The sequence below is a fragment of the Solanum stenotomum genome, chromosome 8, assembly GCF_019186545.1.
Source record: "Solanum stenotomum isolate F172 chromosome 8, ASM1918654v1, whole genome shotgun sequence".
Classification (NCBI taxonomy): Eukaryota; Viridiplantae; Streptophyta; class Magnoliopsida; order Solanales; family Solanaceae; genus Solanum; species Solanum stenotomum.
Genome location: NC_064289.1, coordinates 7,907,096 through 7,934,787, shown reverse-complemented (window position 1 = coordinate 7,934,787; position 27,692 = coordinate 7,907,096). Strand labels below are relative to the sequence as shown.

At 31.7% G+C, this 27,692-nt stretch overlaps 2 protein-coding genes across 2 annotated transcripts; one reads left to right on the top strand and one right to left on the bottom strand.

Annotated features, from left to right (window-relative positions):
• The first annotated feature begins 17,454 nt into the window (after nt 1-17,454).
• On the top strand, nt 17,455-18,763 carry LOC125874476 (dof zinc finger protein DOF5.4-like). The gene has a single exon (XM_049555367.1). The coding sequence runs from the start codon at nt 17,580-17,582 to the stop codon at nt 18,537-18,539; it is 960 nt and encodes a 319-aa protein (XP_049411324.1). The 5' UTR covers nt 17,455-17,579; the 3' UTR covers nt 18,540-18,763.
• A 1,837-nt stretch (nt 18,764-20,600) lies between these two features.
• Nucleotides 20,601-27,233, bottom strand: LOC125874602 (D-aminoacyl-tRNA deacylase-like). Its single transcript, XM_049555517.1, has 9 exons — nt 26,850-27,233; nt 25,912-26,092; nt 25,677-25,819; nt 24,198-24,261; nt 23,823-23,875; nt 23,197-23,252; nt 22,505-22,579; nt 21,068-21,253; nt 20,601-20,903 (listed from the first exon to the last, which is right to left on the bottom strand). Exons 1-9 carry the CDS (start codon nt 27,090-27,092, stop codon nt 20,816-20,818), a joined length of 1,089 nt encoding a protein of 362 aa, XP_049411474.1. The 5' UTR covers nt 27,093-27,233; the 3' UTR covers nt 20,601-20,815.
• Between the last annotated feature and the right edge of the window lie 459 nt (nt 27,234-27,692).

Sequence of the window (27,692 nt, the reverse complement as noted above, 5' to 3'; positions counted from 1 at the left end):
TAACCCTTGGAGAGTGAGGTAGTTATGACATGCCTAAAGTGTTTTTTTTTATGTGGATATTGATGTTTATTATGGTTAATAAATGATAAAATTAATATTAAAATGTGTATAAACTGCAGCTAAGTACTCCCTTAGTTCAATACAACGATAGTTGTTTACTATTGACTTGACATTAATGGTGGAGTCAGAATTTATAATAAGGTGTTCAAAATCTGAAGAAATAGACACACAAAGTAGTTGAAGGGGGTTCAACATCTACTATATATACCTAAAAACTATTTAACCATGTATAAATAATCTAATTTTTCACCGAAGAAAGTTCGAATGAACCCCTAACTATAAGGTGGTTCCGCCACTGCTTGACATACCCCTTAAGAAACAATAAATAATAAGGCTAATATTACTATATTATCTTTTGACTTTATTAAATCTAATGCTTTGAAAAATGTGTCAGATATAAATAATGTACTTTATTTGTCCACTTTTAATTGTCATGTTTCGTTTTTCAAAAGTCAATTTGACTAATTTTCAAAGTTAAATTATATTACATTAATTCGATGTTTTAAATAAGAAATTTAGATATTCAAAAACTATACGAAAAATTCTATAAATTCCAATTTTATGTATATCAATATGATGAAAAAATACATTGTAAAATATTAGTCAAAATTATAATCGTTTGACTCTAAAAAAAGAAACTATGACAATTAAAAGTAGACGGAGATAGTATTTAATAGCAAAGGTAACTAGACATAAAAAGATAAAATATCTCTTAATTTTTTAAATTAAACAAATATTATTGAACAATTATTTTTAATATAATGAACAACTATTATTGAACGAATAGAGTATTAATAAGCACTCTACATACAAGAAGAGTGGACGAATTGGTATAGTAGAATCGTAAATGGTCTCCCAAATGTGATTTTTGATTCGATATCCTCTGCATGAAATCTTTTTTATTTGTGCTTGTGAAGTTAGGCTTATCTAGCATGTTTTCTCTATCCCGTTTAGCTTTTATTGAAGTTTAATTCGTGCATATTCGAAAGATAGTGATCACAAGTTTTTTCGTTAAAATAAAATATTTTATCTATTTTAATTTACGTGTTTAAGTTATATTTGAAGAGTTCAAATATTTTTTTTTAGATATAGCGTTTGGTTAGATTGTATTATTCTCCGTCATGATATAATTTCACACATTAACAATAAGCATCTTACATGACATAATACAAATCAGTTTGAGTATATCCTACATAAATTGCCATGTAAGACACATACGTTTACTTATTCTTTGTATGTATTTAAATGTATTTGTGCACGACTAAAATTAAAAGACATACATAAATATTAGCTAAAGTCAAATTAAAAAACACATTTATACATAACGTGTTTCTTAAAATACCACAGTCCCCTCATGTTTAAGCTCTGTGCTTCTTTTTCCACTTTAGTGTGTGCAATAATCAACAAATGAGAATTATCTTGTTTTTGGTTAGTGATTTCCATTGTCATCCCAATCCTGAATATAATTCAAACTTTAGACAGTTTTAATCTTTTGTTACTACAACAAAGTTTGAACTTTTGATTTTTATCCATAAAAAGTAAAATCGATTCATGTTTATCTTTTCTTTTTTGAGGTTATAAGTTAAATTCTAACTTGTAGGAGTAGTTTTTTTCTAGGGAAGAAATAAAAAAGAAGAAACATTTTTTAAAAGAAAAACACAAATTTAATGTCGAAAATGAATAAGAAATACAAGCCATGTTAATTTGCTAATCCATGCTGGCCCATTTATTTATTAGTATTAAATAATTAATTAAGTTGAACAGTGAGAGGTATTCAAAATCAAAATAATTGTTGGTTACACGTGGCAGGGTGAGATGATAGTAGAACAACCTCCGTATCGCTCAAATATTCCATTGTCGACAGCCACCGACGATATCTAGCCTACCTATTTAACAAAACAAACTTTGTAAGCTAAAATGTACTACCCCTAAGCATCAATTATTTCGAAACATCTAAAATTATTAGGCTATAATACTTTATTCTATCAAGGGTATTCAAAATATGTTATTTAATCACTTTATATATCATTTTACTTATATATACAATATTATTTTTCGATAAAAGATGTCTAATTAAATACTCTAACTATAATATAGCTACGCATCTGACAGTATCTTGGATAATCAAGAATATATGAAGATTGATGATTTTTTTTCTTTAAAACAGATATCAACATTTTATGTTATGTTAGCTCATGATGAAACAATTTTTTTTATTTTATTTATAATTTAATAGACATCAGAATGATAGTTGACTCTGATTAAATGACAATATAAGTAATGTTTTTGTATAAAAGATACATACAATTATATGCTATTTTGTTATCTTAATTCAAATATCATTCCTGAATAAATTTCTCCCCCACACATTATTGTGTCGGTATAGACACCTTTGGATCCCACCCGCACCGGCACTTCGTATCCAAAATGTATCCTCTTATTTCAAAAAAAAATTCCGAAACAGAACTTCTTTTATTATTGTATCAACGAAGTACGTATACATATCTTTTGAATGATCCAACTTGGAATAAACTTCTCCCACAAGATTTCATTCAACAAACAGATAGAGTATCTAGCTAAACTATCATCTATTTTGTTCACAAATCCAGAAATATATATTTCAATGACCCTAACTAACTAATATATATGTTTCTCTGTCATTTTTCCGATGATTACTTAATTAAAATTTTACTTTCAGAAATTCATTTAAGATTGCTGAAGCAATTGTATCTTTAACCTCTGAAATATGTAAAAAAAATAAAAAAAATTGTCACAAGTATTTTTCCAAAATAAATACATTTTGAGAGTAAAAATTTATATTTGATTTATCAATTTGTAAAATACAATTACCAATATTATTAGAGTTAGTAGTTCTTTGTGCTTGGCCAATTATTACGAGGGAAAGGCTACTTTTTTATATAGTTTCTGAAAAACAATTTTTGTTATCACCATTCAGAAACATTAATTATTTTCTTAAAATTTTTAAATAAATACTTTTTAATTTAATTATCAAAAATTTGATCGAGCAGACTATTGAGTTCTATTTCCACCCGAAAGTGTGTCGGTATCCCACCCCACCACCCCGCGCCGAACTCGTAATAAAAATGTGTCCCTTTTCTCATTGCAAAGAATGAACATAATTTGGTTTATGTGTCATTCATGCAAAAGGTACTTTTTTTATTATTATTTGACCTATAGTTTTATAGGACGTGGGGTTCATGGGTTCGAATTGAACCCACCAGTTTTTTTGTAGATCATGTATTTGTATTAAAAAATTAAAAAAATATATATGTATATTAAATTATACATTCCTAACAAAATTAATTTAGAACCCTCAAAGTACTCATAACCGTGGCTCCGCCTATGCGTATGAAACACAGAAGTCAATTGAAAGCAACGTTGAACTCTTCACTTAAATCTCCAAATTAAAAGAACAGCAAGTTTTGATAGCCCAACTACTTTTAGTGTATATCAAATTTTAAGGAGAAAATTAATTATATCTAATTAGATATAATTAATGGTCATGTATGCAAATTTATCTTCACATAATTAAGTTGATAGACCAACTACTTAGTGTACATCAAATTAAGGAGAAATTTCAGTCTAATCAGATGTATAATCAATAGTCATGTATGCAAATTTTTAGTCACATTATTAAGTGGATAGAGTTGTAAAGGAGACTTGAACTGTACCTTTCGATTGATTTGAAAATTTGAGTTATTGAAGTTGTGTTTGAATATGCATTTTATTTAACAAAAGCAATGCACTTTTATGACTAAAAGTCCCAAAAACTAGTTTGAAGATTATATTTTCAAAATCTAATCAAATTTTAATATTTGAAATCTTAAAATCTACTTCCAAAATGCTAACTTAATTGCAGCTAATGCAAGGACTTGATCTCTTAAAAACTAGTGTATACGCACGTCCTAGATGACTCAGTTACAAAAAAAATAAAAATATTCTCCTAAAATTATTTATATGTAATCTAAATAAATATTACGGAAGGTGTAGGTGGGGATGGGGCTATGGGGTGGAGTGCACTACTAGAAACCACCATAAATAAGTGAGAAATTTGTACTATATAACATGATCTTTCCTTCATTTTCCACCCGAACTAGCTTACTGGAAAAACACATGATGTCACATTTTCTGTAGATCATGAGTGGTCAAAATGATCAATCATACATAAAAAATTGAAAAATATTTTATCCCGTACCGAACACACACCATAGTGTCAATTCCTCAAAAAGTTGGAGCTACTGGGCTTTCTTCTATGGGCTTAGGCCTGAATGTGTGTTGGAAAAGCCCAAGTAGAGTAGTAATTCTGCATTGGGCTCAATAGAGAGGCCCACATTATATACCAAGTGGCAAGTAGTCAAGTAACAAGTTTTAGTCAATGATTGTGCATTTGCCCAATAAAATATAATAGGAGGAACTTTCACAAATAGCCACTCAAAAATAGCCTAATTACTCTCCATAGCTATAGTTTGATAATTACAATTCATAGCTACATGTCATAGGGAGGAGAGAGGCGAGCGAGACTGGGAAAGAGAGGAAAGAGGCGAGCGAGAGAGGGCAAAAAGTGGGAGATAGGTGAATTGTATATGTATATCGGTTAGATAATTGTATATTATACATATGTATTTGTATATTTTGGCGAATTATACATACACAAACGTGACTAATTATACAAACTCAAAGTCAGCCCACATAATTAATGTATAATGTTAGCCGCGAGTGGTAATTATAGCAAACTATAGCTATGATGAGTAATTAAGTAGTATAAGTTTGATTAATCGCGTAACTTTCCCAAATAATAATGTGATACGTTGAGGATTTAGAAATTATCTGTTGGGATTAAAAAATAAAACAAATATGTTCGATTTTCAGTTGATACACTGCAAATATAAATTAAGTTAATCGATTTTTCTCTGATATGTTATTATGAAAGAAATATTTACTTGATCTAAGACAGGAGTATAAAAATTATTGCAAATTGTTGGTGATTTAACATGTTTTTCAAGTGTCAGTCTACGATATTTTCACTTTTAAATAACTAAATTTCCAAATTTGGTTCATTTTGATGGGCTATTACGAAGGGTTCGATAATTATCACTGTTGTGATTCTTTCTTGAGTTATCTTTTAATTTCTTATATATTAACCATGAAAAATGGTATAAAATAAACAATTCATTGGTTAGACCTATTTCTTTAATATAATATCAGAGTTGTCCAATTCTATTGCATTGTTTTTAATGTTTGGGTCCCCTGTTTTATGTTGTCCATACTCTAGATGTTTAGTCCTGGATATGTGGTAGATGTTGAAATTCCACGTGAATAGAATAATGCCAATTTAATCTCCTTACATGATCTTGGAAAATTCTTTCTCACGAAGGCAGTAGCATGGTGCGGATTAGTCCCCTTTTCTTAGTACAGAGTATAAACCGACTTAGTCAATAGATAGATTTTAAAAGCTAATTTTTGAATTTGAATTAAACCTAAAACCATTATTTTTTAACATAGGGGCCATGTTACCACGACACTCTACTCTTAGGAGCATGACGTTAATTAATTATAACTATTATTAATTAGGCAAACAGAACAAACAAAATCAGCATTATTACTTACTTATGCTCTCTGATTGTATCCAACTAGCAAACGACGAGATTCTTTTTTTGTATATTATCCTCACAGTTATAACTAATGTGGTCTTGCCATTTTTGTAAGAAACAAAAAATAATTAATAGGAAAAAAAATGTAACCACTAATTAAAAGCATTTACTAATTATCCTATCTATGTTCTAGACTGCATGTACATTTATAAATTTCCTTCTATTACACAAATTTTCTGATTATTTCTTTCCCCCCTTATATATTGTGACAGAGGAAAGTATTCGATTCAAAAAATTATAATACGACAATTAAGATATTCGGTTCAAATTTATCAAGAATAAAATAAGTTGCAAAGTATTTTTTTCACACGAAATTTAACCTTTAATAGTTGTCCATTACTATATTTATATCAAGTTTTAATGAATTACCTATTACGATCGAACTTAGTTATAGATGATCTAATTGCGTAAATATCAGTGAGTCAGTCGGTTTTGACAAATAAAATCTTTATGATTTAATTGCGTGCGATGGTCCTGTATGGATAATTTTTTTGGACCTGTAAACAGTACATAATACCAAGTGGACATTAAGGTATGATTTTCCAGTACATTTGATGTCCACAAAAGCCTAAAATGCTTCTGTTGGGCAATTGTCTTTGGGACCAGTATATACACTCCCCGGTCCTAATATGGCATTATTTGACTTGATATCAAATTTAAGAACGAAATTAAGATTTTTGAGATTTATTGTCTAAAACAATACATTTTTTCAGTATCATTTATGTATTGACTATAAATCATTTTATTAAGAATTTTTAAAGTTAAATTATGTACAATTATAAAAAGGTGATCACATTTTGTAAATTTAACCATTAGTACAAGACTTTTTTTTTTTTTTTTCATTTTAACACCCCACCTCACGTCTAGTATTGGGCATCTGGTGTGTGGACCATTTCAATTTGGGGGCTTAACATTGATTTCTACTCTGATACCATGTAGAATTAGGTCTTGAGTCTAACTTGCACACACCCCAGGGTCTACCAAAAGGAGGATTGTCTGAATCTTATAAGGAGATCATTTATCTCATTAACTACCAATGTAGGACATCATTCATTCTTTAACACATTCTTTTTTAAATGAACTTAAAAAAAGTGTGTCGCGTAAGTTAGAATCAATGGAGTATATATGTAATAGAGTAGGAGAATTGTTTGAGCTATCTGTTAGGGTTTTGACCTGATTTTCTAACCTTATTTGAAGTTTATTTTTTCTTAAAAGAAAAGATAAAACATTACCTTGAATGTTTTTATTTACATGAAAGGAAAAAATATTTTTTCTTTCATATTTGGTTTATTCCTTTCCTTAGAGGAAATATTTGGAATCCTATAAATTGAAGACCCCTCTTTTCATATCAAGATCAACAAGAACATTCACAATGTAGTCATTTAGAGAGTTTTGTTTATGGGGAGATTTTCCCTCAACAGTTTTAATATTTTCTTTGTATTAGTTTTTCATATGTAGGCCGATTGGCTAAACCATATAATAATATTTTGATTTTTAGTATAAGTTTTTTTTATCATCTAATTTATCAATCATATTATTTGCAATTGTAAGCTTCTCCATGACGCTCTAGCCACTTTCGAACCCAACACTATCTTGTGATTACCTCGATTAATTCTACGAAATATTTGTCACCTCTCACTAGCAAACATGTATTAGTAACTTTTGTTCATCAAGACTAGAACAAATGGAAATAAATCACCTAGTATTTGTCTCCGGTGGAAATTAAAACTTGAACTTGAGATCTCATGGTGCTCAACCAACTTCATTGACCACTAGGTCACACCCTTGGGTGCTAAAAGATGAATTATAAAGTTAATTTATTTTCAATTATAAAAAGATGATCACATTCTTTTTAGAACAAACTTAAAAAATATGTGTCACGTAAATTGAAATCGAAAGGACTATATATGTATAATGGGGTAGGTCTAGAAATATAGAAAGGACCCCTCATTGAAAGAGGGGTGTCATCACTCCAACCGACTAGACCTTAAGGGGGGGCCAACATCATAAGGTTGTTGGGTTATTGGAAAATGACTTGCATTTTGGGCATTTACACACAAGTCACAACTCACAAGCAAACCATTCAGAGTTGAGGACCCAAATTAATTCTCACAAAATATCTTTCCAAATCTCTAAAGATAGAGATGTATGAGAGTACCCCTATTTTTGCTTCTCTGACAAACAACCCAATATCTTCCTATTTCTGTACAAATTCAATAGGTTTCTACATCTTACCATTTTTCACTTAGGAGTATGCATTAACATTATTGTACTATAAACTTTTTCCATACAAGGGCCAACTCACACGCACGTCGACTATACTTACATTATATATTTTTCATGTATATATATCGAATAATTTTGCCCTCAAAGACTTACCCAAATAAGTATAAGTCCCTTGATATTCGCCCACTTCATAGACCAATGAGATGTCACAGGCATCATGAAACTTTCAATGGTAAGTCTAATTTGGTAATTTAGGGAATAATAAAAATGACTTGTTGTAACAACTTAAAATACACTAGAATTGTGCAAAACTAATGTCGAATTTACACAAATTTTTAAAGGAGTATTCATTTTTAAAGAGGCTTACCTGTAAATGTAATTTGAATTACATGATATCATAAAAGTTAGGTATAATTTCAAATACCTTTCTTCAGATTTTGCTCCATCACACTAACATTCATGTAATTTATGATATTATACTTACCTCACTTTTTTTTTTATAACAATTATTTGAATATATTTACTATGAATAAAAATAAAATATAACCTATAGCTTTACCCTTTCTTGATATTAATTAATTTCTTCTGAGTACTATCAAAATATCTTACTTATCAATTTTTAAAAAAATTAAAAAAAAAAAGGAAGAACAAATATAAGAAATATAAGAAGTTGAAAAGCATATTGTCATCCAGGAATGGTGAGGGGTTTCTGTTGAAACAGGAAATATCACTAACTGCTCATGTTTTTTTTTTAGAAACTAGTAATTTTTTAATGGATATGTCTAAAGCCTAGACTAAAAGCATCATTTATTTTAGGATGGAGAAAATAGGAAGCGGTGGCATCTAAGGGTGTGACATAGTGGTCAATGAAGTGATTGAGAATTCTGAGGTTTCATATTTAAAACTCATAGAGACAAAAAAGAAGAAGATTCTTCTCATCTGTCCTATCAAAACTCAATAGAGATAAAAAATATTAGGTGATTCTTCTCATTTGTCCTAGCATTGGTGGACAAGAGGTGAAAAATATCCCGTGAAATTAGTCGAGTGGGGTGGGATAGGGTTTGGGGTTGGGGGATGTGGACAATTACCAGATTAATGGCCTAATATTTTTAGGAGCCCCCACCAATTCTCTGCAACATGTGAACATTTGCCCCTATCACCACTCACTAGTAGATTTTGGTCTTCACTACTAGAGCAATAATCTACTCAAAAGTTGCAATTTTGGACTTTGGCAAATTTCACATTATATAGTCATGTTACTTATGGTGCACAACTTCCTCAAAATTAATGCTTTGGAAGGTACAAAGAAAAAAATAAAAAGGATAAATATCTTCAGCATTTAATAAATATATATATGGAACATTTACTTTCACCTAATCTTAAATTACACGTGCCACATATGTAGTGGTGTATTTAGCTTTCAGCTAGATAAAAAATATTATGGGTACTGTAATAATATTGTACAACTGACAATTCGAGAATACATATGTTATTATTTGGCACAATTAATATTGTTAACTAGCCCATCAACAATGCTTTGTACTTCTTGTTAGGGTTTTGTCCTGATTTTCTTACCATAATTTAAGATTTATTTTTCCTTAAAGAAAAGACAAAACATTACCATAAATGTTTTTACTTTTCTTGAAAGGAAAATATAATATTATTTTATATTTGGTTTATTCTCTCCTTTTAGGACTCCTTTTCTAGTAGGAAAGGTTTTAGGACTCTATAAATATATGTTTGTTTCTTCTAACACAATAACACAATAGTATCCACAATGTAGACATTTAAAGAGTTTAGTTTATGGGGAGATTTATTCTCTCAACAGTTATAATATTTTTCTTTTAAATTAGTTTTCATATTAATAATATTATGTTTTAGTATCGCTTTATTTGTCATCTAATTTATCACTGTCTTGATTGCAATTGTAAGCTTCCGCATGACGCCCTAATCACCCTTCAGAACCCACACTTCTTTTGTCATCGTTTGACAAATTTGTTGAAATTGAAAACCATATTACTCTCTCATTAACCACCTACTACTGTTAGTAACAAATTCAGAATGTAACTTATCATTAACCAAGAAAGAAAGAGATTATTACATCTTTATGAACTGAAAATTTCCGATAGAAAACACTTCTAACATTATCGACCCTATGTGGTGAACCTGAGTTTTCGTGCTAAACAAAGGTTATATATGTATATGATCAAAGATCATTGATCATTTTAGTTAGGCTATCGTTTAGTTATCCCGACTCGTGATCTAATAAAGTCTGATGAGGATTTAAGCTAAGGGATTATTCGAATCTCTTTTGTTAAGAAAATAACTATATTACCTTAAAAACATGAATTCCTAACTTGAATGTTAAATTACTATAGTATCCCTAACTTAGATTGTGACTTTTCAATAAGTTGTGACTTTTCCGATAAGTTGTAACTTTTTTCGAAGGGTTGTGATTTGTCGATAAGTTGTGACTTTTTCAATAAGTTGTTACTTTTCGAAAGAGTTGTGACTTTTCAATAAGTCATGACTTTTCCCAAAGGTTGTGCCTTCTCGAAAAGGTCATGACATTTTAGATAAGACACAAAAAACATTTGTTCATACAATCCTTTGTTGACTATAAATAGAGGGATTTCCTCTCAGTTTTCAACCACAAATTTTTTTAATCTTCTACTCTTCTTCTTGCATTTTAAAATTTTTTGTGTGATTTATTGTCGTTGAGTGAGTTCAAAATTTAGCGAAATATGAGGTACCACTATTCTGATGAAGTAAGTCGTTCTTTCCTAAGAGGGTATATTCCATAACCTCGAGTACTTGAGGAAAATAATTTTGATGATATAATAATTAATTTTTTGCTTAATATATACATTAGTATGTAACGTTCCAAATGATATAGTCTAAATTCATTTATTTTTGTTAGCAATTTCTCTTGTGATATAAATATATGCTTCTGAATATCTTTTCCAAAATTTAGAGAACTGTCACGATTTATTTTTTATGCTCAAGACAAATGAATGACTTTATTTATCAATGCTACTTATGTGATTTAGACTCTCAGGATTTTTTCTTCAAAACAATTATTACTATATAAACATTGTCCTTTTGTTTTACTTATTTACTAATTCTTAATATTTCAGTATTTTAGATGAGGAAAAGTTCATATGACTTGTAATAATTCCGGTTGAAGTTTGTATTAGTAATTTTTACTATTTATTTAATAGTTAATTTTATGAGATAAATATTTTCATTAATGCAAATATATATTTATATTTGGGTAGGTATTTGTATTTAAATTACAGTATTATATATGTCACAAATGTATTATCAAGTTAACAAGATAATCTAACTTCAAAATATATTATTTTGAAAATGTTCCGAAAACTCACAACAAATGTGAAAATATGTGAATATATAAAATGTAGTTGTTCACTTCACATGTTCATATGACATCTAAACAATTTAATGTGAAATACACATGCAAAGCACATCTGGTTAGATGACAACAAAAATACAAAGTAAATATTGCCATAAGGTAATATTAGTGGCATAAGAGGTTTGCATGAATAAGAGATATATATATATGACAATCCACATTGAACATTCACAAAAGAATGTGCAATATTATTTTTTGCTAAGCTTATTATTCAAATCTTTGCTTAAATAAGCAATACTATTTACTATAACATATATTTTTGAATTGGTATTCACGTGCAACACACGTGTCAAAAAACTAGTATTTATAAATGTATATATATATGTGAATTTTTTAATTTTTTTGTATGTTTACTTCTTTATATATTTAATTTTTTAGTGAAAATTTTAATTCTGGCATATATTATACAATTATGCTGGACACACATTATTAGTTTGAATCAATTCAGCAATTGACATCTACCTATTTCTAATTAATTTTCAAAAACTTCCATAATTTCACATTTGACTTGATGTATTGCACCTATTAAATGGGGGGTAACACGTACCTCCTCTCGACTACAAATGCAATATGTAGCTTCCATCTTCTTAGAAGATTGTCTAGCAAATATATATATATATATATATAATGTGTGTTTAAGCTATGTCCTATATTTGAGTGAATTTACCTCCAGTAATAGTGAGTAATCAGTAAACTATATATTTTTTATGGAAAAAAATAATAATTTTTCAAAGTTCAAGAATTTATTAATTATTTTTTGCCAAAATTACCCTTCTTTTTAGTGAGGTTTTATTTGGATCCGCTCCCCTTCATTACCCCTTCCCTCCATTTCGTCAAGTGCATGTCTAAATGAGAGATATGTGTCTTATTTAAAATTTAAAGATTAAAATTATATTATATTAACAAACATCATAACCATAGTTAAGTCAACTAATTTTAGAAAACTACTCTCTAAATTTAGTAAGAATTACAATATATTCCATTCAAAATTTGATATGTATTAATATTATTAATTTCATCTTGATTTTTTATAATTTGATATTTATTGATATCATTAATTTCATCTTATATTTTTATATTTATATATAAAAATATAAGATGAAATTAATGATATTAATAAATATCAAATTTTGTATGGAATATATTGTAAAGTACGGTAACATTGGTCATATATCGTTACCCACCCATTGGTAAAATCCAATTCTTGCTAGCATCTGCCCAACAAATTAAAAGAGAAAAAAAATAGAAAAGAGAGAGTAAAGAAGAAACTGCAAATGTGTCTGAGGAATTAAAATTCTTCTTCGTAATTTATTTATCTCGAGAGGAAATTAAATACGTAAATAGCAAAAACTGATTTTCAAAAGTTATTAACTAATGGAGGAAATTATGATATTTGTTAATATAATATACTCTTGACCTTTAAACTTTAAATAAGACACATGTCTCTCATCTAGATGTGCACTTGACGAAATGGAGGGAAGAGGTAATGGAGGTGAGCCGGATTCATTTTATTTCAACTATTACCTTTCTTTGCCTTAACTTAGGGCCTTGTGTTTTTGTCCANTGTTAGTAACAAATTCAGAATGTAACTTATCATTAACCAAGAAAGAAAGAGATTATTACATCTTTATGAACTGAAAATTTTCGATAGAAAACACTTCTAACATTATCGACCCTATGTGGTGAACCTGAGTTTTCGTGCTAAACAAAGGTTATATATGTATATGATCAAAGATCATTGATCATTTTAGTTAAGCTATCGTTTAGTTATCCCAACTCGTGATCTAATAAAGTCTGATGAGGATTTAAGCTAAGGGATTATTCGAATCTCTTTTGTTAAGAAAATATATTTATAGATGTATATATACAATATATGTGAATTTTTTAATTTTTTTGTATGTTTACTTCTTTATATATTTAATTTCTTAGTGAAAATTTTAAGCATATATTATACAATTATGCTGGACACACATTATTAGTTTGAATCAATTCAGCAATTGACATCTACCTATTAATTTTCAAAAACTTCCATAATTTCACATTTGACTTGATGTATTGCACCTATTAAATGGGGGGTAACACGTACCCCCTCTCGACTACAAATGCAATATGTAGCATCCATCTTCTTAGAAGATTGTCTAGCAAATATCGTCATATATATATATATATATATATATATAAAGTGTGGTTAAGCTATGTCCTTTATTTGAGTGAATTTACCTCCAGTAATAGTGAGTAAACAGTTAACTATATATTTTTTATGGTAAAAAATGAATAGTTTTTCAAAGTTCAAGAATTTATCAATTATTTTTTGCCAAAATTACCCTTCTTTTTAGTGGAGTTTTATTTGGATCCGGCTCCCTTCCATTACCCCTTCCCTCCATTTCGTCAAGTGCATGTCTAGATGAGAGATATGTGTCTTATTTAAAATTTAAAGGTCAAAATTATATTATATTAACAAATATCAAAACCATAGTTAAGTCAACTAATTTTAGAAAACTATTCTCTAAATTTAGTAAGAATTACAATATATTTCATTCAAAATTTGATATTTATTAATATTATTAATTTCATCTTAATTTTTTATAATTTGATATTTATTGATATCATTAATTTCGTCTTATATTTTTATATTTAAATATAAAAATATAAGATGACATTAATGATATTAATAAATATAAAATTTTGTATGGAATATATTGTAAAACACGGTAACATTGGTCATATATCGTTACCCACCCATTGGTAATATCCAATTCTTAAGAGAAAAAAATAGAAAGAGACAGTAAAGAAGAAACTGCAAATGTGTCTGAGGAATTAAAATTCTTCTTCGTAATTTATATATCTCGAGAGGAAATTAAATACGTAAATAGCAAAAACTGATTTTCAAAAGCTATTAACTAATATGGTGAGAAGAATTTTAATATTTTTTTAATTTAAATATAAAAATTTGAGATGAACTAATGATATTAATAAATATTAAATTTCGTATGAAATATATTGTAATTCTTACCAAATTTGGAGAGTAGTTTTCTAAAATTAGTTGACTCAACTATGGTTATGATATTTGTTAATATAATATACTCTTGACCTTTAAACTTTAAATAAGACACATGTCTCTCATATAGATGTGCACTTGACGAAATGGAGGGAAGGGGTAATGGAGGTGAGCCGGATTTGTTTTATTTCAACTATTACCTTTCTTTGCCTTAACTTAGGGCCTTGTGTTTTTGTCCACTTGGTTTTATGTATAATCTAGATCTACTGTGGAATATACAAAGGACATATAATATGTGACATTCCAACCATCATATTTGATATAATTTCATATCGATGGTGACTTCGACTTGTCCTTACTGTTTCACATTAGGCCAAAACTTGTATAGTATTAACTAATTTTCCTTACATACATCATATCAACACATTTCCGTTGACAGAAAGTATCTCACATTGGATCAGGACGAGATATTTTTGAAGACTCTTTATTATAAGGTTTAGGCAAATCTCTTTTAATTCTTTTACTAATGTTAGTTAAGTCCAACACCTAATTTGACATGATATCAGAGTCAGAAGGCATGAATGAGTGTGTTGGGGGGAGTTTATATAACCATGCTCTAGAACAGATAATGGAACCCCAGATAAAGAATGTTCAGATCCAATCCAGACGTGAGGGGGAAGTGTTGATGGAAAGAATCCCACGTCGGATTGAAACCATACTTGACAACCCTCCTTCTTTTAAACTGGCTTTTGAAATGTTACTTAGGTCCAAAACTAATTTGACTAACTTCTTGATATTTTCTTCCTCTCCCCTCTAGATATTTATTATTTTTTCTCACGTATAGAAAAGGTATGAACCAGGCACAATAGATTCGACAATAGTACCAACTGTTTTCTTGTTCTATTTTTGGTTCATTGAGAAAAAGATTAAAAATAAGCTTTTAAATATCTTTCAAATAAACATTACTAATCTACAATAATATAGCCCTAAGAAGTTGACACTGTATGTGCTCCTCTTCGATAAGCTTGACAACAAGTCGATAATTTTGTTTTTGTTGCCAATTTTAATATTTATTTGATACTACATATTTCACTTTAATTAGTAGGGTTCATATATATATATGCTAATGCTACTATTTGTGTGGGCTTAACCAAAGTATAATATAAACTACTAGTATAATGCACTACTAGGTGACTTATTTTTGGTAAAAATAGAAGTTAATTTGTTTTGTATGCAACCAAAGAAGAGTGCTCAATTACATCAACATTAATGGTTTGGTACCGTCCAAGACTTTGTAATAAAGACAGACACATAAATAGATATTTTCATACCAATTTTGGCCTTATAAACATCAATCATATATAACAAAGTTGTCTAATAAATTGACCTTTCATATTTAAAATAAAGCTTATTTAAGTACGATGATCATATTTGACTAACTCTATGCTCAGCCTAATATATTATTTGTACTAATGAAATGTCATTATACTTAATCAACATCCATGGATTATACTTTCCATCAAAAATTAACATTAGAAAAACTAAATTTATGGGTAAGAAAATAGGCATTCGTCCTAACTCGATCCATAAACCAGTTTGAAACATACTTAAATAATATTATATGACGGTCAACGTTGAGTAAATCAAAATTTGAGATGACTCTGTCTTGGTAGTATCATATGAGAATTGTCCACCACCCTCCTCCCCTGGCATGCCTAAACTTGTTCGTTGAAGTGGATGTAACTCTGATGCCACGATGAAAAAGAATAATTAGTTAGGCGCCTAATTTAACCTTAAGAATTAACTTATGAGTCATGAGGTGAGAATTATTCATTCACAAAATTATACTAATATCATACCCAAGTAGAATAATTTATTCGGAGTGCTTTTGAATTGCACTCAATTATATACAGAACTAATCATTAATTAATCAAAATGAGCGTCGTTGAGATTGTTTTTGACTTGAAATAAACATTATAATATACATATTCATCCCTTTTGATTTGAAAAAAAGCATGTTCCATTTGAAATAGGCAAACTTTCTGGTATTACTGTCTTTTCATCAAAGTAAAATCTGGCCAGTCCTCGAATTTTACTTTATTTTATTCTTAAAAAGTAGGTCTAATTAAAACAAATTAAATTAACGTTCTGTCAGTTCGAAAGTGAATTTTGATACTCCCTCCGTCCCTATTTACTGCGTTAATCAAATTTGATATCATGCAGTCTAAGACCTCCACTCCCTTCGATGGCCATATCAACACCAATAATAATACACAAAAAATTATAGATTGATTAAATTGTTAGATCATAATCGAATAGTGTAGTATCTAAAATATCTTGCGTTAATAGAAATTCGAGAAGAATTACATACCTTAAACATGTGATTGTGATGTAGACTACACACCGTAAACATAAATACTGTAATGTATATGGTTTTATATGCATGATATTTATCCTTCCTAGTCATAATCGTAGACATTTATTTACTTTCATAAATTGAAGGAAGGACAGTTAAATTAATTCTTAAATTATGTAAAATAAAATAAATTTGCCTTTGAATTATTTAAAATAGAATTAATCCTCCAATAATCAAGTATGAGTACATAAAAACCATCAATATTGTTATTGTTATATATACACTCACCTTTTTTAATTGAGTTTTATTGAACAAATGAAGCCTAATGATGTGTTGTTAAAAACAGTTGCCGCCAATAAACCCATTAACCAAAACGACGACGTGGCAAGTTATGAATCAATTATAACTGACACCAAGCTTACCACTTACTTACATAAATATCGCATTGGCCGACAACCCGACACCCTGTGATTCGTGGACAGTATAATCTAGTCACTCTCCGCCGTACACGTGTCTCTCCTTCTACACACCCCCCACGGACCGTACGGTCACATCCCCTAAATGTAAAATTTAAAACGCATCACGTGGCTTCTACAGTTATTATCACTGTATAACAAGGATATTCTCGTCTTTTCATCTTTTTATTATGATCATAAAAATATTGCAAGATATAGAAAAGGATATTTGTCACATACATTTTGTTCAGTGTTTTCTTTTATATATATTAGAAGAACGAACTCACAGTTGCAGATTCTGATGTCGGCAAATGTGAAATATCGCCGACAAATCATGATTTAAGATTTTCATAGCCATTTTTTCCGGTGAACTTGAGATATGCAAGATATACATCCGATCGGAGGTGGTGGAGGGCGGTTTTTCGGCGGTGGTGGTGATCGGAGACTAAGGCCTAACAATCACCAAAATCACCAAGCATTGAAGTGTCCTCGTTGCGATTCTCTCAACACTAAATTCTGTTACTATAACAACTATAATCTCTCTCAGCCACGTCACTTCTGCAAGAGTTGCCGGAGGTACTGGACTAAAGGCGGCGTACTCCGTAACGTCCCCGTCGGTGGTGGTTGCCGGAAAAGCAAGCGTTCAAAGCCGAAATCAACTACTGCCGACGATGCACCGGAGGAACATAAGTCTGATATTAATTCTAGTAGTGAGAGTTCCAGTCTTACTGCTACGACAACGGCGGCTGCGGCAGCAACGGCGAATACTTCCGGCGCTGCAACTACTGAAGATGTGTCGGCAACTTCTTCCTACTCTGCTTCAACTTATCTCAACTTTCCGGAGTCCAATTTCTTCATACCTCACAGTACTAACCAAACCTTCGATGATCAGCCATTAATGGAGAACTCAGTTGAAGATCAGTTTCAGGATATCGGAAACTTCACAAGCATGATTACGTCATCGAATGATCCATTTAACATGGTTGATATTCCTGCTTACCGGTTGCCGGAGAACCAAAACTCAAATGAGCAATGGAATACAGAGACGAAGATGGTGGGAACATTGCCGACATCCGGTGAGATGAAGATGGAACAGATGAGTACGGGTTTTTTGAATCAAACTGGTCGGGTTGATGAGTATCCCGGGTTACAACATCAGAGCAGGTTAAACAACAGTAGTGAACTCGCTTCACTGAATTGGCCAACTGGTGGAGCAGTTGATGGTGGTGGAGGTGGAGATCATGGATTTTATGATCTAACGGGTACCGTTGATCATCAATCTTACTGGAGTCAAACACAGTGGGGTGAAAATGATAACTCTCTTAATTTTCTCCCTTGATGTTATCACGTTTCTAACAAAAAACATCAAACAAAACAATTGAAGTGAAAAGGAAAAAAAAATTGGAGAGGTACAAGAGAAATATGCTTATATCTGTTTAACTATGTTGGTATGTATATTCATTTTTCATATTTTTAAATTCGGTTCTTGTTTTTATTTGGCTGGAGTTAGGGTTTGAAATTTGTAATTTCTATCATGCAAATGTAACTAACCACTCCACACTATTTACTTTTCTTTTTTTTTGTTTAACTTTTAGATATTATTGCTAGTGTATGTTAATTGTGAAAGTTAAGTTAATCAGGATATAGAGAACAATTTATCTAGTGTTGTAATAGTTAATTTGTTGTTCGTTTCAATTCTTCTGGAAAATTTGTCTTTGCATTATTCGTTTTGCTTCATTCATTACCTTCCGCTTACCATCATCACAGAGCTTAAGAATTAGTAACAAAGTTTAAGTTGATAGCTTCAAAGATGCTCAAAATAGAAAAATTATGACTGAAGTTGTTAATCTTGTAATTAGGAAGTTGAAGAAGAACGACGTAGAAGTTTTTTAGATATTAAATGATAAGATATTAGGAAAATGTACGGATAGCAGAGATTTGAGCTTTGGAGAGTAATGGGGGATGTGGTCGGCTGGTGAAGAGGGGACGGGGACCGCCCATTGGAGAAGGATGGAAAGTCCCTAGCTAATTATGGGTTTACGTGGCATGATTTATGGAAGTGGAGGTACGTGTGATGATGTGATTGGTCAGGTACGTGGGCCACGTAGGTCGGTTTGTTCTCTAGTGACCAGTTTTTCTTTCCATAGCTGACAGGCTAAGTGCAATAGGGAGCTGTAGTTGTGCAGGAATACGAACTAGCAGTGGAGTGTGGTCACATACCAACGTGCTTCCATAGTAATATAGACGTAAGATTACTATACGTAATATCTTGAAAACATCTACTCCCTCCGTCTCTATTTATTTGGCGCCTTTTGAATTATGAGATTCAAACAAATTTATTTTAATCGTAAATTTTTCATACATTTTTTAGATATTTTTAATTGTTAATTATTGTGACTTTTAGTACTTTTTACATAATTTATAAATATATAAATTTTATTTCTAAAAATTTGAAAATGAAAACCTGAATAAAAAATTGAGAGAAGTGTTGAAAACACCTTTAAGCATGACGGGAATTTATGATCTATCTCACTTATATTACAAGATCGGAGGTGTGTTGAAATTTAGTTAGTCAAGTAAAATGATGTTTTTAAAGCTATCAAATAGTTCAGGAATGAAACTAAATAAATAGTACTCTATATATCTCAATCTATGTGTCATTTTTTATTTTTTAGAGGGAAATAATTTAAGTTTAATCATGTACTTATTTAAAAATCTCAAAATATCATGGAAATTGAAACGGAGGGAGTAAGTAGCAAGTGGGGGTTGATGTGAAATGATGTAATGGAGATGACATGTGATGTGACACATTATTGATATAAGGGAATGGTGGGGGGTGGGGTAGCGTAGGGTAGGGAGAGATATTATGTCACTTTGCATGTGCAGATGCGTGGTCTTCACTTCAGTCAGACTCATGCATTTGTTGTGTGTGTCCCTTGTACTTCACTTCCCCATTAAACCCCTACACATCCCCCATTTTCTTCTTTTCCTTCTTATTTTTCCTTTTTACATAAATATGTAGACATCCTATCATAATGTTTGAATTAATTTTTGCGCACCTTAATTAGTTTCTCAAGATACCTCTCAACTTTCACTAGCAACAAATATCAAATAACTTTATCTATCAATATTAAGATAAATATTTATTTTAATAAAATACTTTCTCAAGGAAGTAAACAACAATATACCTAATGAAATTTCACAAATAAGGTAATATATATCAATCTTATCACTACCTCCTAAAGATAGAGAAACTTTTTTCAAAAGATAAAATTTAGAAATATTTTCTTCTAATTTGTATCATTGATGGGTGATTAACTCACGCATCACGCATTGTGCTCTTGCTACTGGACCTAGTACATGTGTAAATGTAAGTAACTTCAGTACAGAAAATAAAAAAAAGAACAAGTAAGGTTATTCACTCATATCCTGTCATGAGGTCATGCATTATTTCAAAGTTCACCATAGAAACTTTGATTTGACATAAACAACCAACTATTTTCTGGCTTTTATGTTACTCAAATATTTCACCATACAAACTTTGAATTGATAGTAAATCACTTACTCTATTTTATTACTTACAAGTTACAATAAAAGAGAGAAATGTAAATTTTTTTAGCAGAAATCACTTGGCTTCCCAACTTTAATGTTTTGCTCTGCTAGAAATCCAACTATAGCATTTCTTTGCCAACCTTTGAAACTCCTGCGTCCACAGACAAAAATGAGCAATTTTCATGATACATCGATTCTCATAATTACAACAAAGTTATTCAGGAGTAGACATATTCCGAATAACTATTTTTAATCAATAGATTGATATTTAATGCAAATTTTGTGGTCCATTGTTTACTCGAAGAAAAAACTTACTTGTTATCGAGATGTGCTAGTACTTCTCCTTGAGGAAAAGCTGCTCTAGTAGTGTCAAAAGCAACTCTGATTGCTTGTTTCCAGGTTCCACCCACCTCCAAGTTGGCCTGCGATTTGGATGGACCAGGGTCCTCCATTGGTAATGAATATCCAGCAATGAGGTGTCCAACCCAAACTCCATCTTTCCTGCATAATCGCAACATAATAATACTAACTTGAGTAAACCAAGCTACAAGTCTTTATCAAGAAATCGATGCTTGGATTTGGTTATTACAAAAACACGAGTTGAGAAAAAATGTTAAATTTGTACATATTAAAGAAATGTGAAACTATTAACAAAGGGCACTTCTGCTCAATTTGGCATACTTTCAGGGTATATATGGCCTTTTTTTTGCTTATTAAACAGCTAATTAGGGGCACCAGTTGAATTAAGGGCATATTTGAACCAACTATTGAACGTTAAAGGCATATGTGACATGTCTGCTCGATTAAGAATACTCTGAAGGCATATTTGGCTCTTTTCCCATCAACAAAAGATGAATTCATTCTACATTTTGATCATCACTGACTCACTGCAAACAGTTCAAAGAAGATGCTTCAGCATCCGATTCAGGTTTGAGAAGCTCAGTCAGGTTGGCTGATCTCAATGAACTAGCTGAGCTTGAAGAAGCCATCATCCCATCACCAGTTGGTTTTCTTGGTTATGGTAATAGTCATAAGGAGACTATAAGCCTAAATGCTTCTGCTAAATTGAATCCAGTATTGGTGGCTTTGCCTAGAGAAACCACATGGAACTCCCATCATACAATGCCTAGTTGCTCTTTAAGTAGCCTATACGTTAACAGTAAAGGCAAAGAGAGGGATTGGTTCTCTTCTACCTATGAGACAGGTAATAATACCTGTGAAACATTGTATATACAACAGGCAGAGAGTTTTGGCTGTTTGCACCTATCTTGCTTGGTTGCTTCCACATCAAAATTTCTTTCCTTTTTCGAAATTTCGTGATGGTATGTCAGTTGTTTCCTTCTATTACTGGTAATGCTAATGGTAGCTTGACTCCAGTACCTCATAGTTTTTCATACAAGAAGTTCCTACATCTTGCCACCTCTCTTTTTCTCCAGGAGCTGAAGAGGGAACTATCTTTCCTTTTTAAAAATGTTTACCGATTAGGGAGGCCAAGGAACACAATAAAGTAATTTCAACAACACAACAGCTTTCTCTAACATTTACTTGAACTGTCATATTCGTAACCAGTAATGTTCCTCGTAGAATCATCCAACTTTAATAACATTTATGAAAACAAAGATTTTGATGGTAGTAATCAAAGGCCATACGTCTGAACTGATTACTTGATGCCATGATTAGAGTTCAGAACCAGAATATCTATTTATTTGCTCATTATCTTGAATTACAGTTTCAGGTGACTGAGGAACTTACCGAACTATATCCATATGACGTGGTACATAATGTCCCCCACCAATTCCTAGGAGAATCTTTTGCTGAAAACAATTTCTGCATTTTATTGAAAGTAGATATTAATGGTGGAGAAAGATCAGATATTTTTTTTTTTTTTGATTTGCACAGGGTGTCCGAGTCTCTTTGAGCCCCGACTAATCCCGGGGGTGCACAGGCCCTCGGCAAGGAGTTTCCCGCAAGTGCACCACGGTTAATTCAGGTTTTACCCAGTCCGATGGCCCTCAGAAATTGTTTGCACCTAGTGGGTTTCGAACTTGAGACCTTGAAAGGGAGCAAACCCCAAGGCTCAAGTCAATTGCCAGCAGGCCAACCCCTGAGGGTTAAGATCAGATATTAACATATAATCAAGCGAAAACAATTTATATTTCTTTTCTGAGAATCATATTTCTTCTTGTTTCTTTTCCAGTTGAAGTAACTGATATTTTTTTCAGGGGAATCTTCTTTTTTTGCTTAAATATATTCTAGCTATGATATATATTGATATGGCATTCGTAAACAAGAAATGTAGATCAAAGCTACCACAAGTTATTATTAAGGAAACGGATGAACTTCTAGTCCCACAAATGTTCATGAGGTCTGATTCTGTAAAAAGCTAATAATGTAGAAGTAGAAATAGCAACAGTATGACCAAGATACTACTACTTGAATCGTACCTGCTCCAATCCCCCACTGCATCTCCTCCCCTGAGCCCTAGTCCTTCCCAAACTAACTGCAAACACCACATTTAGGGAAAATTACAAAAGATCCAACAAAGATGGGATAATTCCAGCATTAGTTTAGTCATGCCACCGGTTAAGCATTGGAAATATCAGAATGCTAAGATACCACTGGAGCTATCAATATTAAAGTTGCATATATGCAGGCTTTAAAAATATATCAGATTTCCAAATGCAACAGGAAACGTGTAATTCCTAAAGAATATTCACCATCTTTAATCCACCTACTCCATCGAGTTCCCAAAGGCCAACGACAACAGAAACAATACAAAATGAAAGTTGAAGAAAGTGGTTAATGTAAGGTACCATCATGAGGGATTCACAGAAGGTATATAACAACTATGGTATTTCAAAATAGAACTAAAAGTATTCCTCTGATTCCTTTTTTGCAAGTAAAAGCCCAACATTGTAATGAATGCAGTACTTAAGTGTTAAACTGGTCTGGCAAAAGCCAATGCAATGAATAAGCATAAGACAAAGGTTTGAGGGTTTGCTTGCAACAGAAACAGATGACACATAAATAAATATTGCAAAAGAGTTTGTGCAGCAAAAGGATACCCAACTAAGGCAATGGCTTGTGCAGCATCCTGCCTCTTCCAGTACTCCTCTGTGCTGCCTACACGATAAACAAAATTTCAATTGAATAGAAAAGGAAATTGCTGTGGATTTTAATGATGACATACTTAACCAAAACTACATAATCCATAAATTTAATAAGTTATTTTCATCAACATGTTTTATCTTTGTGTGAATAATCAAGGAGTTGAGTATTTTTTTCATTAATAATTTAGTATTAGTAATATGTTGACTATTTATAGTCGATAGTCGACCAATAGTATACATGGAAAAGCATACAGATCACCATTTAGAAATGAAAGAAAATATATTGCAGAAGGTCAAACAAATTATGAAGACATGAAAGGTAAAAGAAAGTATACCGATCTCTACAAACATTGTGGGTGCATTAGTTACAGGACCATGATGTGTAGCTTCCAATGTGACCTACACCAAGAAATAGACATAGAAAGGTACCCATTACAGACAGATGATTACGTAACAAAGTAGATTAAATTACAAAAAATCAAAAGGATTGCACTTGTTACTGAATTGGAAATCCATGCAGCAGGGAAAGATCAATCTTAAGCTCAGATCCAGCATCAATTCATAATAGTTAAAAGCAGTGTTTGTTTTTTTTATGACAAGGGAAACCCGCAGCCGCTACCCTTTAGGTGCGCACAGGGTAAAACCCTCGCTCCTATGCAATAGCTCGCAAACCACATAGGAGAGGTAACCTGCACTAGGCAAGCCCGGTGCGACGAGCTCGACCCAGAAGGCAAACCTTTTGCTTTCGCTGGCAAGGGGTTTCAAACTTGAGACCTCCAACATGGAAGTCCCAAGCCCAAACCACTGGGCCACCCCGAAGGGTAAAAGCAGTGTTATTGATCAGCAATCTAATAAAAAAACTTAATACATTGATAATCTTTGTTCAATTTATAAAATGTCATGTTTTTTCAAGTTGGTCCCTTTATCATACTGTAATTTCAACGGTAATAGTCAGTAGTCTTTTAAGACAATCCTTCCTTTTTTATAACCAAGAAATCCCGGAGGTCCAGCGATGTATAAGACAATCCTTTCTCATGATTGATTACTTCACAAATAACTATATAAATAACTTTAGTTTTATACCATCAATATCGAAGATGTTCCATTGGCTATCATCTCGCTTTTTTCAAGAAGTGATTCAGTTAACACTTCTAATAATTAATCCAAAGATATTGTGTCCACCAATTCTAATTTGCAAAAGTATGAAATGTATTGTGTAATGTCATATAGCCAATGGAATGTAGAATCTAATTTAGAATGGTTAATGACTACTACTCAAAAAGGGGAAAATGTAATTTTACTAAAGCAAGCATAAATGTTTTCAACCTTACTAATGTGGCAGTCCTATAGAAAGCAGAATGGTGAAGACTGAAGACTGATTTAGAGTTATCTTAAGTCAGCATTGAAAAAGCCAGTCCATGACAAAACTATTCGATAGTTAACAAAGGCCAACTCAAACATTTCATCTAAAATCAGTTTTTGAGTAGAATGACAGCCAACTCTTGACTACTGAGAATTAAATTAGAAACAGTCTACGCTTCAAAGGAGAAGGTAGCAACCATAAAAAACCAAGATATACATGTTCACAAGAAATTTAGTTAGAAGTGCAAAGAAGCAAATGGATCTCCAGTACAAACTCCAACTCTGAGTCAAAACCAAGTTAAATATTTTAATCTGAATCGAGCATTCACTCTGCAATAACTAGTCAACCTAACAGAAAGACATCAATGTTAATAAGAATGCCAAACCTATCAGAAAGACATCAATGTTAATAAGAAAGCCAAAGTGAAAAGTCACTTAAACAAGGATGTTACCTCGAATTCAGGAGTTAGATTCTGTGAGTCAGCAATAGATTTCAATAGTCTAAACCACGGTCCTATACGTGGATTCGGTGGTGCAGCCCAAGCAGGCTTCCCACCTACTGGCAGCTGGTCCCCCTCTGTTAGGTGAGGCACACCTAATGTTATCCATCCCAACACAAGTAACAGGAATTGAATACTCCACATATACAAAGAAAACAAACCATATACCGCAGAAACCATTTTCTACCTATGGGGTGAACTGTAAGTGCAGGACGATTAGATGCAGCAGTGTGCTTGCTAAGAAAGATAACCTCATCAACTGTCTCGCCTGTGGTCTCTTCCCAACGTGTGTCCAGGTGGTCCTCCCTCACAATGCTGCTATCATGTTTCAATAGCCTTACATCTCGATTCACAAAACTTGGCACATCCTAAGCTTATGCACAAAACCAAACAAAATAACAGCTTTATTAGTTCAAGCATGTCTTAAAGCTCACATCTCACTTCATCTTGTTCCTTGCGCTGCAATAATAGTTATAAATTTACAATACACTTGAATCATCAAAGTATGGTATACGAGCTTGAATTTCTATAGGGGACTATAGGGAAGTCGATTTATAATGCACCCCTTTACTCCTTTTTTTTATAACCATGGTATCTGGGCCAGCTTGCACGCACCGCGACTAATTACACGAGGTGCCTGCTACCTCCCACCAACATTAGGTATCAAGTAACTCTATCCACCGAAGTTTCTACGTATGAAAAGAAAAAATCAAATAGTGCTTTTTGCCTTGAGATGAGCATTTTTCCCTCATCCCTTTTAGTTTGGGGACAAGTGTAATAAAAGGATCCTCACATCGCCCAACTTATGCGCAAACTTGAACTCTAAAGCCTCGGCGAGTCAAATCACACCCCAACTTTCAAGCAAACTTCATTGTTGAATCTCCTATTTGAGCACGAGACTACATGCTTCTCAACCCACTTCACTGACCACTAGGTCCTTGTGTGCTAATTCAGCCCTTTACTCTTTCTTTCCAATTTTGCTATTCTCAAGGTATTATGACAGTCTGTAGAATTCATATAGCTACCCCAATTAGTCTAGTTGATTAATTGATACATATTAAAAGGGACTAACTTGAAGAAATTGGAAATTAAGAAAATGATAAGAGAAGAGATTGAAATTGTTACCTGAATGGGAGGACCAGGGTGCCAGCCAGGCATGGCAAGAAGGGCAGATGCAGGGCCAATGGAAGCAGGGTCTATGGTGGTAGCCACTATTAATGTCACCATTTCTCTGCCACACCTAAGCAAATCTTGATGAAAAATGTTGCTGAAGCAATGTTTTGTTGATGATATTGTTCTATGAAATAAAAGCCCAATCTTGATCATTCTATGACTGGTAGATAAGCAACACTCATCTTCCCTTTTCATTGCAAAAATGTAATTTTGTGGACTATTTGGAGGATTATAGGATGTTTGAACTTATTTGGGACTTTTGGTTCAAGGGATTAGGTATTAGGTGGGCTATTTCACTATATGAATTTTGAAATTTAATTAGAGATATTAGTACTGTTTCATATCAAAATTGTTGTATTAACTTATGTATCTTCATATATATATATAAAGTGGATTGAATATTCATGTTATTATTTGGTTACATAATTTTAGGATAAAAAATTTGAGTTGTTGAAATGTATGACCATCTCATTTATTCTATATAAGGGTCTGATTCATTTTATGGGTTAAGCACGTGGAATTCGATCTTAGAACATTTAAATATAATGTTGAAGTGTGTGATCATCTCATTTAAATATTTAAACAGTTAGAGATTAAATATTTTTATTATTTAATTATATTTTCAACATTCATTATTATTACAATAACAAGTTAACAATCCAAGTAAATAGCCCGCGCTGTATTTTATATAAATAGAATAGAGTGTAAGAAGAGTAAGATGTTCCTAAACCTTATTTCTATCTTTGTTATCTGTTTTTCTATTAATCTTGAAATCATTATTACAATAACAACATA

What these genes read in the sequence shown, in the direction of transcription:
- LOC125874476 (XM_049555367.1), top strand. Translation starts at nt 17,580, where the DNA reads ATGCAAGATATACATCCGATCGGAGGTGGTGGAGGGCGGTTTTTCGGC.
- LOC125874602 (XM_049555517.1), bottom strand. Translation starts at nt 27,092, where the DNA reads ATGAAAAGGGAAGATGAGTGTTGCTTATCTACCAGTCATAGAATGATC. An exon ending in ATCTAACTCCTGAATTCGAG is followed by an intron (nt 24,262 to 25,676) that starts GTAACATCCTTG and finishes TTCTTGGTGTAG; the next exon opens with GTCACATTGGAAGCTACACA. An exon ending in CACAATGTTTGTAGAGATCG is followed by an intron (nt 23,876 to 24,197) that starts GTATACTTTCTT and finishes TTTATCGTGTAG; the next exon opens with GCAGCACAGAGGAGTACTGG.